This window comes from Lineus longissimus, chromosome 14 (genome assembly GCF_910592395.1).
Source record: "Lineus longissimus chromosome 14, tnLinLong1.2, whole genome shotgun sequence".
NCBI lineage: Eukaryota > Metazoa > Nemertea > Pilidiophora > Heteronemertea > Lineidae > Lineus > Lineus longissimus.
Window position 1 is genome coordinate 6658985 of NC_088321.1, and position 12965 is coordinate 6671949.

The 12965-nt window shown below is 39.7% G+C and overlaps 1 protein-coding gene across 1 annotated transcript in view; it reads right to left on the minus strand.

Annotated features, from left to right (window-relative positions):
* Positions 1 to 12965, minus strand: part of LOC135499222 (uncharacterized) — a 407058-nt gene that overhangs the window by 154581 nt on the left and 239512 nt on the right. Inside the window, exons 7-8 of the mRNA XM_064789884.1 lie at positions 6221 to 6351; positions 848 to 993 (exon numbers count right to left, since the gene is read on the minus strand). Of these exons, the coding sequence (XP_064645954.1) occupies positions 848 to 993; positions 6221 to 6351 (277 nt within the window). The remainder of the gene's footprint in view (positions 1 to 847; positions 994 to 6220; positions 6352 to 12965) is intronic.

Here is a 12965-nt window from a genome sequence, read left to right on the forward strand (position 1 = left end):
CTTTGCTATTTTCAGACATTCGACGAAATTCGACGCTGATTTTTATTCAGTTCGTCAGGAATTCAACGCTAGTGTTTTTTTGGAAAATCTCAGGATGCGACGCAGATGCGGCGTTGCATCAGTGTCGACCCCTGAAATGGGGGGTTCAGAGTTGTAATTGACCACTGCATAGGAATGAATGAGATCAGCAACAGAACGATTAGAATCGTCTAGAACACTGGGAGAACAGGTCTATGTAGGGGGTGCGTGATAATACGTCCAAACCACCGGTGAAAACATCAAGTTTGACGTGTTAACTCGTGTTAAATTGGCACAATCCATGGTAATTTGAATGTTCCTTAGCAAATAATCCCATCAAGTAGGCCGCGGAAATAATGCATTCCAAATCTTCCCTTCAGGGTCTCTATAGAACCATATTGCAGAATACGATAGGGCCGGACACTTTTTCCAGTTGGGCATTTGTTACTGTTACACCGGCAATTCTGGTCTTGACCGAAAATCTTCAAAATGACACAATTTTCTCAATTTTTATGCTATGGACCTGCAATTTGGTCGGGAGTTGTCAAACATCCTTATCTTACTCCCTATTAAATATCAATGTTATAGGTACAGTGTGTTTTTTTATTATTCTAGTTGAAAAAATACTCGTTTTTTCTGGGTCACCCGATATATCATAAGGATCTGTGTATATTTTGTAAACTATTTCGATATCTCGCAGCTGCCGAAATGGCCACATTGGTACAGCGGTCGACTTCTATGCCGATGATCCCTGGATCGAATCTCACCCTCGACGACACCCTTTTCATGGTTAGAAATTACTAGAAATCCCAACGGAAATTGAACTTACTTTGTTTGTACCTGGGATAGCTATTTCCTTAACAGCTATCCTATCATCGTGTCTGATATTTTGGTAAGCGTAAACGGTTCCGAAGGCACCTGATCCGAGAAAATCTTTCTTTTGGAAGTCTGACAGGCTGAACTCATCCTTTGTGTCTGAAATACATATATATTGAAATTAAAATGTAATGTATAAAGATCAATCATTATATAAATCACCAGTGGTGTACAATACCTGGGCTTATATGCATAAAGCTTCTTAGCCCTTAACTTAGTTTTTCACTTAAGGTCGCCTAAGATTTCCTAGCAAAGGAAATTAGTTCAGTGGAATGCATATAACCAATTTAAGGTAATACTTATGAAATAATTTATCCTTTAGCCCCGAGTTTTTTTCCTTATCTCCAAACGATGATACCTTTTTTGCAATAGTTCCCAGCCAGTAGAAATTGCTGTCACAAATCAATGTTGGCTAAATTTAAGGCAGGGTGCATGCATAATGATGTCTGGAGAGGTCTCAATACAAAAATAGGCCTAGTAGTATTCTGTTAGAACCATTCACTACCGTGAGTTGAATCTGTACAGGCCAATACAGCTAGGAGCATGGCTTTTATCAAAAAGAATTGCACCAGGCAACCGAACTGGACCCAACAGGAGAAAGATATATTAGAAATATTTTGATCTAGATGTGCTCTCCGTCAATTACATCAACAACATATCTCTAAAGACTCGTCCTCCTCAAAAGACTACCAGCTTGGTCGACCACGAGGAAAAGATTTGAAAATACTTAACTAGGTGTCTACTTTAAGGTACCTCAAAGGTTAAGATTTAAGGAAAATACTTAAATTTAAGGAAATGTTCATACTTAGGATGCTTTATGCATACAGGCCCTGGTCTACAGTTTTTACTATAAATGGAGTGGTACTTTCTGGAATTTTCCATGACATGAGTGTACATGTGTAGGCGTTTTATGAATTATTTGTTTGGTTAGGCATACTGTGTCGGAATGACAAAGTAGTGGTAAAGTTTTCATCAGCGACCAGTGTGACGGTGTGACGGAGAGTTTAAAAGGGGGTACCCTAAAATTTGAGTTGTGCCGCACGCGGTCTCTTAGCAACAGGCACCTGGGCGTGGCCTGGTGGATTCTGGGAAAGACGCGGTGCAGTAGCCATTTTGTTGGGGAAATAAACCCGAGTTTCGGGAACCTCTGTCACAAAATTATAAGTTTCTCCCTTCCTTTCTTGCAGGTAAGCTAAACATCTGGGCCAAAGTGACAGATAAATGTATATAGTACAAACTGATGCCCAGGTTTTTGGGCAATTTTCGTGTTTTTGAACGATATTTAGCAGTTGAAGTGGCGGTGACAATCGCGGTTGGTTGCCGGCCAGACTTTTCGTGGGTTTTATTCCCGCGCTTTAGTTTCGGCCGATTAAAGTCAGGTTAATCTAAGTAACGCCCACTCTGGAGTGGTTGTGGTTGTTGATTTGGCCACCCAGAGCTGTGTGTCGTACTCGTATGTCAGATTCATGTGATTTTAGCCATGAATAAGGGTCAGAAATGGCACAGAGATGGGTCAGCCAGAGCGCTGTTTAGTTTAACGGATAATCGCCAGGTGGCAGCAGCTGACCGTCAAAGATGTGACAATATTTTGAGATGCTGATTGTGTTTGCTACATTTGGCTGCAATATCTTTTTGTTATTCCTTCTAAGTAACTAAGCCAGAGTTAAAGACTTGTGAGTACAGACTATAAGAGATATTATTGCCAGTTATTTTCATGGTTTAGACCTGGCTGTGTAGATAAATGTAATGAGTATGATTTCAAGACAAAGAGACTGAATTGGAGTAAACTGTTGAGTAAACTTTGGAACTTTTGGTTCATGTACAAATGTACACTGTGTATAGGTATAGGACAAGATCACCTAAATTTCTATAGGTTGTTTCAAGGTTGTGTGCCCTCACCGAAAGGCAGTGCACTGAAAATGACTGCATCACACTGCTTTTGACTGAAACCCCCACTGCATATGACTGTCTTAGGCATATCATTTTTTCTTAATGTTTTAAAACCACTGATTTTGACTGAAAGACCACTGCAAAGCACTGCCACTTGCATATCATTATGAACGATGTATTTCAAAAACACTGCCTATGACTGAAAGACCACTGATTTCCACTTCTCCAACTCTGATCGAAACCCGTGGCATTTTCAACATGACTGAAAACCACTGCTTTATGACTCAGTGAGATTAAGACTTGATGGCAGTGTAAAGCAGTGGTAATTGCAGTCAAATTCAGTGTTAAATATCACCCATAATGCAACCTGAGACAGGAAGATAGTAAGTTTGAATTTGATAGTCAAACATTCAAGAAATCATGGTACCTCTTCATATTTCTCGATATTTACCCGAATTTCAATATGAGAAGAGGGGAGTTTTAGTCAGTTTGAATTGGAACACATAAGGAGCCAAATGAATGCAAAAAGGGTAATCTCGACATACACTGAAGTTGTATTTTCAGCAAATCAAGAAGGCTGTATAGGCCCTATAGGTGTTGTGATGCATGCATACACTGCAAGATATCTGCATGTATCTTCATACATCTACTGTAGGCCCTATAGGTGTTAATTGTAATGTATGCATACACTGCAAATTATCTGCATGGGAGCTCAATACACATCAATCAGTAGATCATTATTCTACAGGCCGCGTGCAGTTACTTTATTTGGACGTCAATTTGATCTAGCTTCAATCCCTGACATCACTGACAGTAGCTATGTGCCATGTGTCGTTTCAATTGTCTAGTAACCCCATCTGACCACTGTCATTATGACAAAGTTTGCAATGACGTAGGTCAAGGACGTGAATTTGTCATCTTTTTACTGTGTCACGTCATCATACAATGGCGATGTCCTCTATTTGTGCAGATGAGGTCATCACTGCCATATTGGACGCAAACACACCGTCTAAAATAGGACAGCAAAAGTAACAGTTCGCTAGAAGTTTTTGCTTTTTCGAACAATTTCTTTGGTTGTCATCAGCACAGGGGGGGTCACGTCCCCCAAACCTTTCTAGGCATCCGTGCCTGCATGCCATTAAATAAATTATTCATATTAACACTGAAAATGACTGCTCCCTCCAAGAGGTTTTGGAAATGGCAGTCAAAATCAGTGGTGTTTCAGTGTGGATTCAGTGTGCTGCGAAATATTTAAATTAACACTGAACCCCACTGCCAGCCCTGTGCATGATGCATAGTGGGGAGTCATTTTCAGTGTCAAAAGCAGTGGAAATCAGTCAGCCTAAATATTTAAATGAGCACTGCTTTTGACTGCCTTACCACTGATTTTGACTGTCTTACCACTGCTTATGACTCCCTAACCTCTATTTTTGATTGCTGTATAACTGTATGCTTTGGTATTGCGTGACTGAAAAACACTCCCTATGACTGCTTTCCACTGATTTCAACACTGCCATAAAAATGTGAGGTAACACTGCAACCTGACTGAATCCTGACTGATATCACACTGCTTTTCGGTGAGGGTGATAACTTGTAGTGAAGGTTTTGGACTTACTTGATTACAAAAACAGATTGTGAGGTCACTGTTTGTGAGTCCAGTAATGATTAACCCTTTCTGTGCTACAGATGGTAGTATGTAAACACTGAAACGTTTCAAAAGAAACAGGTCAAACGAAACAAGTCAAAAATAAAAATATAGCATAAAAATGAATATTACTGAATAATTATACTCATGATCTGTTATAATGATTACAATAATTCTGTTTGCGTACTTTGATAGTCTGGATCGATTTTTAGGTGATGAATTTGGTAAATTGTTTGCAACACGGCGACACGCCTTGGCATTCCACATTTTCAGCGCAATAAGTAAATCAGCCTCGTCCCCGTGCCAATCTCCAAAAGCAGAGTTAATATTCAAAATATTATCTCTGCCCGAATTGGCTTCCATGTTGGCGAATCACTGTACATTATGCATTGCGATCGCGCAGTGTAATTGAACTGAAAATGGCCGCGGCCACAGATTCGTACTCTATTTGGGGACGAAATAACAAAAGGTTATGGCGTTTAAAATTAAACAATCACCCTTATCATGTCTTAACGTTTCGCATCAATATATGCTTTGAACATCTTGTAATAATGAAATGAGTGGATCCAGCACATTCGGCAATAATGGCGGCCAATTAGGGCAGGGAAATGCCAGATGAAATGCGGAATAACATGAATAATGCTATGACCTCTGATCTGCTGATGCTCCGTGTCTGAGTGCTACGTTCGAAAGAGTTCAAGGCAAAATTGGACATGTTCAATTCAACGTGTTCCAATAAATCGTTGTTATTGTCGTTAAAGTATACAATAGCGCTAAATATTTGGGCAGGGTACGAGGTTACGTGGGGAAATACCGGTTTATCTAAATTGTGAAAGAGCTGAACGGACTGTGGTGAATCTATTTATAATTAATCGCTTTCTGTTTGAATTTCTGTGGCTTTTATGCGGTAAAAATACAAAACAGAGCCTTGAAAAACGAGACATCCACATAGTGCATTTTCAATTTCACGTTTTGACCATTTATTTGACTCGTTTCGTTTGACCTGTTTCTTTTGAAACGTTTCAGTGTTTACATGCTACCGCTACAGATAGTCTAGTGTGAGATTATACTCTGTTTCCAAGTTGCTGGGCGATTAAGGTGCGCCCTTTATTTTATGGTTTCACCCTGTGAGTTAGGTTGGGCTGTGACCAAAGTGCTGTTCATTCCATTTCTCCTTAAAGGTGTGGCCAGTTTAGGAATAATTTCCTTCGGCCTGGTTGGTGGGATTAACCAATCATTTTCATGTTTGTATATTAACATGTCTTTGTCTACAACTTGTGTAAGGTGGAGTCACCTCTATGGATTGGACTTGGGGGTCAAGGGTATTGATGTCACAAGAAGGGGCGGTTGGGAATCCAGACTTTGTAGTCTCCGGGGTTTGGCTTCTGCTGGTTGTGCCTTAGATTTCCATGGTCTGTTCCATGTCCCTGGGCGGCTCCGACTCCACTGATGCCTTGTTGTGGAAAAATGTGTTTGTTATTACGTTATTCTTGCCTAATCTAGACGCGGTGCAGTAGCCATTTTGTCTGGGAAATAAACCCGAGTTTCGGGAACCTCTGTCACAAAATTATAAGTTTCTCCCTTCCTTTCTTGCAGCGACAATTCCCAGTACGTGTATTTGGACCCTGAGTAAGGGCTTCACCAGCGACAACTGATTATTATTTATTTATTATGATTATCATTTCCTTTACTGTCTCTGTTTGCTGCAAAGCACTGGGGGAGATTAATTCAATGTCACTTAGGAGTTACTAAAATAGTTTTGATACATGACTCTTCGTGCCATTCGCGTACCGTATCGATCAAGAATTGCATCCTCAACGTGCTCAATTTCCTTTATCAGGCATTTGTAGTCAAGGTGATCGTCAGCTACCACAAGCAAACTTGATAGGTTGAAGTAGTTCCCAGTCTCTATAATACCAAGTCTGAAAGGTAAATAAACTGTTGGATAATCAAACAGGACTTCTATCGACATGTGCAAAAAAACCTTCCGCAATTAAGTGCGTTTCATCAATGGCAAACTACCGCCCGAGCATAAACCACGGTACACCTTAAACTATGTTTAGCTTTCTGTTAAGCTTGCCCATCTATCAGCGCTGTGCGTCGGTATCCACTAGACATTCCGACACCATGGGGCTCATTGCGACAAGACGCGATTGTCTCATCGGGTCACGTGACTTGCTTTAATCTAACTATATAAGGGAAATTTCTCGGGCACTTTCATGCAGGGCTTGTAACTTAGTTTCGTCACCAGAAGTGGCGCCACATTTGATACCACCCAGATCCTGCTAGGTGGCCATGAATCACGCCAAAACATTATCGAGTTTTGCAAACTTCACGTGAAAATTATTATATCTATAAACGGCATGAATGTCATAAGACACGTTCCTTCGTACATTCCTTCCCCTCCCTGCAAAATATGAATTTGCAAATTATGAATAGAATATGAGTCATAAAATATTAGACTCATAAGGCCGGTTGACCGACTGCGTAAGTTAAGGAGAACATGTGCAATAATACATTTTGCAAAACTTGGTGTCCTTACACCCACCCATCACCCGGCCACAATATAATCCCAAAGCCACGGTCCACCGAAAAGGTGTTTTTCCAAATTTGTCATTATAATCACAATGTTGTATGACACTGTGCACATTGAGCCAAAATTTGAGGCAATGGTCCTGTTGTGTTATTTTATCCCCCTATGCGCTGTCTGTGAACACACACATGAATAAGTAATGAGTGTTGCCATGGTAGAGCTTAAGCCAATTAAGTGGGTGGATAGCAATATGGAAATGAAACAGCTAGGGGCCATTCTGCTCACCGTATAGATAGTTGGTGCTTTGGAATTCTTCCAGGTTAAGAAACATTGTACATGTATAGTACATAGGTCAAACCAAAGTCGGTATGACATGTGATGTATCGCTGCTTGGAGTAAGTATCATAAGAATATCATCAAAAACAAGTCACTAATAAACGAGATATTGCACTTTTTCCCTTTTTTAGTTTTGGCCTCCTGGTGGCCAAGTTGAGTACCAGATCAGATCGAAATTCGCTGTCCGAGGTAACATGACGTAGGGAGTCATGTGTACCAAATTTCAGTTCATAGCTTTAGTGGCTAAGAAACGTGCCATAGTTACAATCAAACGACCAATTGACGCCATTTGACCTATGTGACCTTGAAAAGCAGGTCAAATCAAAAACCCGTATGATATGTGATGTATCCTTTCGAGTGGTACCCACCATAAAAGTGTTAGCAAAAACAAATCAGTAATAAACGAGTTATCGTATTTTTTAAGTTTTTGGTTTTAGAAGAATCAGACCAGACCGAAATTGGCTGTCAGAGGTCATGTGACCTAGGTCATAATGTGTACAAAGTTTCAAGTTCATAGCACAAGCGGTTAAGAAACGTGCCACACAGGATACGGACGACGACGACGACGACGGACACAGGGCTATCGTATAGACTCCCCTAACGGTGAGCCAATTAGCAATAACAGCTCACAGTGTTTAAAAATAGAATCTACTTTGATTAGTTTCCTTTTACTTCTCAACAACAAGGTTACAAGTAATACATGTGAAAACTTTGTAGTGTGTACATGTAGTATTGGGTGGATAAGACCCATTTGATGCAGGTGTGTCAGTTTATAATTGATCATGACCGTGATCTATCCGTCATCCCGTAATCATTTCAGGCCAGGTAACCATTGAAATGTGATGTTTGTTGGAACAGTGACAGAACATTCCTTTCTATTGTATTGTTAGAACTGTCCAAAGTCTATCGAAACCTAAAATATGAAACGAAATAAAGAATGCTGCTTACTAACTTATCAAAGATATATCTGGGGTCAGTAATAAATATTGAATAAATGAAACAGTCTTTCAGGTTGACAAATCCAAATTATGAGAAACAAAAGAATTTTCTGATGCAAGAAATAAGCTAACCTGTTGGCTTTTCTCTGCCCAAAACCTTATCAATGCGTGAATTAGGGTCATTGCTAGGAGAAGCTGGCATTTTGCATAAAAACATCACCTACATGTAAATGGTGATTTTATTTGCACCTTTTTCAATTTTTTCCGATGGGGTTAATCATGAGGTTTTAAAAGGAACCAGTTTTGGACCCACCTTGTCCTGAAGGCCAATAATAGAGAGGTGTCCGCTAAGGGAGGTTCCACTGTACAGACATGGGCATAGGTCTACAAATTTAAGGTTAAATGATGTAATTGTAGCCCCTTTTTTCACCTATAACTTTGGTTACGCAAGAGATTTCCAGGCAGATTCACTAAAACCGGCCTGTATCTTGTAAAGTGGCACTTCTTTCCAACCTCTTAGCCTGCAATTTAGGACACTCAATCTAAAACAATGCCTCTGAGAGACAAAATATCAACATTATTTCGAAATAATGTCAGATAAACTAATATGAAACCTCATGTATCATTGTTGGTACATAAAGGGTTAACACTGTATCTAAATCGGATAGATTGATGATCAAATAATATACTTCAGGTATAAGAATAAAGAAACCCACCAATTTCATGATTTATGACAGGATACATTGAACTTTTTATAGAGGTTACAAATATCCCGAACCAATGGGCTGCAAATACCCCGAAGGTAAAGTGTATCTGAATTTTTTTTTTGATGATTACATGAAATGCAGCAGACAACATTCTCCACACTCAATACTGATCACCTGCACCAAATTTCAGATATATCAATGCTCTGTAAGTGTCATACCTGTAAAAAGTTTCATCCCAACTTTTGTTGCGCTTGTGTCTGATTTTTTTACTTCTTATCGCCAAAGCTCTTACATAACATGTTGCATAATCCAAAGCTATTTATGTTGTGATACTCAAGGGTCACCTCTTTCATATCCATACTTGGGCTGGCTGAATAATTCCATGGTTACTTGAATTTGAATCAAAAACATTGCCAGGGGTTACAATTAGATCGGGGCTACAAACACCCCATTTTACCTTATATGTCAAAGCATGACAAATCTGTGGCCTTTCAAGGAATTTTATTAGATAATCCTGAGATAGCCAGCATGGCCACGAACAGCGATTTAAGAGCTTGATGAAATGACATGTCATTCATATTACATGACTTTTCCATTTATCGATGGTTTACAATATGTCATTAGTCCTATCAGCAATCTCACAGCAGTGGGTGGGAGGAGCAATGTGTGTTGGTTTAGTGGTATATATGCAAATCAATCTATGCGCGCTCTATTGGAATACTATGGCACTTTGTACTCCTCATGGCTAATCCGGTTTTGTATACAGTATATTCATAAAAGGTCATGAAATTTTAGGGGTTCTAACTTTTTAAAACATCATTATTGGGCAGTGATATTAAATGTATGTCATCAAAATTCCATATATCCGCCATGATTTAATACTTTTTGTTTTATACCACAAATAAATGTAACATCAACATTTGCCAATTCCATTTGGTCAGTGTTCGTTTTTGCCAAATACCCAGGGTCCGGTTGCTCAATCGGCGTTAGCAGCAACGCCACGGTTAAATCTCACTTTCTCCACCGCGGGTGACGTCACGGGTTAACCCTACGTCACCAAATCCATTGGTGACGTTGCGACACGTCAGGATAATGCAATGGTAAAGAAACAGGATTGCAGTCAGTTGGCCGCGCCCCCGTTCGCAGCGCCAAAAGAGCGTTTCTCTCTGCGTTGCGCTGCTACTGTCACCTATCGGTAAAAATTTGATACTAATTCGCGCCATATTTGTGGCAGAGACTAAAACCTCTGTAGCATGCACGACTGTTCGGGGAGAGCGATTGATCAAAGATGGCGAAATTGTTAGTTATTGAAAGAAAAAATTGGTGTTTATTTCATCAAATTCCAAGCAAAATCAACCGAGTTTGATCAATTTTTCGAAATATGATATTTTCGCAATCTTCGCTGAACATACCTCACTCAAAGATATTTTCCAGCTTTGCGGCGATATTTGGTAAATTGATTTTTTGCGAAGTGGTTGACCAATCCTAAATGAATTCATATCTTTTAAAACATTTGAGCACCCGGTTTCCTAAATATTTCTTTTTTGGCACTTAATTTGGTGATTTTTCGAAGAAATCTCATTAATATTTATGACGTTTTGGATCACGTGATGTTAATCAAGCCGTTTTTCGCGGCAATTGCGTGCACGACGCGATATTGTAAAAATATTTTAATGCACAGCGTGTCTCAAAAAAATTGTGGTTAAAAGTGAGAATGGCATGATGGTAGCCTGTTTGAGTTCTGTTGATGAATATGCTTAGTCTGACTATAATTTCTACAACTTGTGGCCAAATGACCAGATGATTTTGAGCCTTTTGATAAAGCTACTGGTAGAATAGTCGTCAGAAATGTCAGAGCGACAGTGAGTGACTGAGTGAGTGTTATGTTATTGTTATGTTATGAGACTGGAGGTATGTCATGTGTTCCACCATATCGTCATTGATATTGACCAGGAATACTATCGATTTGTGTGGATGTGCTCAAACAGTAAAGCATGAGCCATGATGCTTCACTTCCGAAAAGATCCAGGTGACTGAGATGTCTACTACTACTGTTGGGCAATCCGGCTGATTCTTCAGAAATTTCTCTGTATATCCTCTGTGAAAATAAACTTTCTCATAATGATATATCTTTTGTTTGTTTGGTAATTTTAGTTGCCTATGTTAAGGCACTTTTTTTGCCAGATTTGCCGGTAAAAGGCTGCCATAGTTCAGGAAAAGAAATCATATACACATTACAATGTGGATCTTCACGGTCCAAAACACCAGGGCCTACTAGGTGACATGGCTCAATAATAGGCATTGTGTGGTAATTTTGGACGACCTTTGGATGGATAGTTTATTTTCCCTGACCCTGGCCAGGGTCTGAACGGGCTTCCAAGCCATCAATGATGCTTATAAAGCCGTGAATAGCCTCATCAGTACCCCCACAAAAGTTATTTTGTGCCAGACATCGCGCACAGAACTTGCCATCATCTCATTTTTAGAGTTGCTGTATCAGTAAAAGATAATACCAAAAAGCTGATAAAGTATGTAATTTGAGCAGCATGACCAATGCCAGTGTTAAAGGTGTATACTTAACCTATATCTTCCTGCAAGATTGTGATTGGTTTAACTTGAAGTTTGTCATCAATTTGACTGTTGTAATTGTACATCCAGGCTGTTGTCATTCAGGAAAAATCTGCTTTATCTTTCAGCTAATACTTTCACTTCTCCAGTCAATCGGGTTTGATGAACATGTCAAGCTGTTGAATGGTGTAAACAATCATTAGCAAATAACATCACGAATGAAAATAAGTTTGATTCCTTCCACTTGAAAAGTTCAACAGCACCACTTGCAAGAATTTGAATTTGGCATTGTGTTTTACATCCTTCAACAATTGACTGTCTGTTTGTTATTGGTATTCTTGTTTCAATGTTAGCGTTTCACTGTTAAAGAGTTTCAAGATGCAGAAGAGAGGATTAGTTATCTTTAATGTTAAGTTTCTTCTTTGCATCATTTTGTCATTAAATTTGGGCAATGGTGGTCTCATGAAAGGAGGGATGGGACGGCAGGATGGGCTATTGGACAAGTTTTCATAATCAGTATTCTAGAACACGTTTTGTAGCGATGGTGGCGATCCTAGTGTTCGGGCCTCTTCGGCTCAACTTCGGGTGTGGTCGGAACCTAAATCCGGCTGCAACATTTTCTGACAAAAATCAGAGGCAACTTAAACGTATTTTCTAGCCGTGCGGCAGAAATAATCATTTTTACTATCGTGTTATTCAGTCAAAGATACATATAACAATAAATATCAGTCATTACTTCTGAGCACGCGCGATGTTTTTGATGAGTTAGGTGCATTTATTCAACAAAATTACGTGAAAAAATTGCAAATTTTCGGGCGACGACCGCTGTTCAAAGTCACGTAAACAGCAAACCTCAGGACTTTTTACACTTTTTTGTTAATGAAACTACTAATTAATGTTTCATCTAGAATTATATGTTCCGTTTACATGTCATTTAGAAAGATTTTGGCAAGTTTAGGATCGATTTCCGACTTCATATTTTTCACGCCTAAATGTACGCGATAATGAGCTCGTAATGATATGCAGTGACGTCATAGCGCAGAGAGAATTACGCGGAAATGGGGCCGCGGCCAACTGACTGATTGACGCCACCTTCAATCACAAGGGTCTATTCCACGGACAAGGACGGTCAGAGACCCCTCGTTCCATAGTTCTTACAGCCATTTTTGACCGAGAGACTTTCGCCGGAGGCGGCATGGAGGACAACAATCTCCAGCAACAACAGATCCCCCGCTCTCCTCATCGATCCGAGCCACACAAGCACGGACGAGATGATCGATGTCTTCCGCTGTCTTTAACGCCGATTAAGCAACCAGTCACAGATTTGAGTTGATAATTAACAATTCTCGTTCTGAGAAAAAGCATATTTGCATGCTGAGACTCCTGTATGTTGTGTTTGATATTTGTGAATTTGAGGTGAATGCAAAGGTTAAGCAGTGGTCTGAATGTGAACT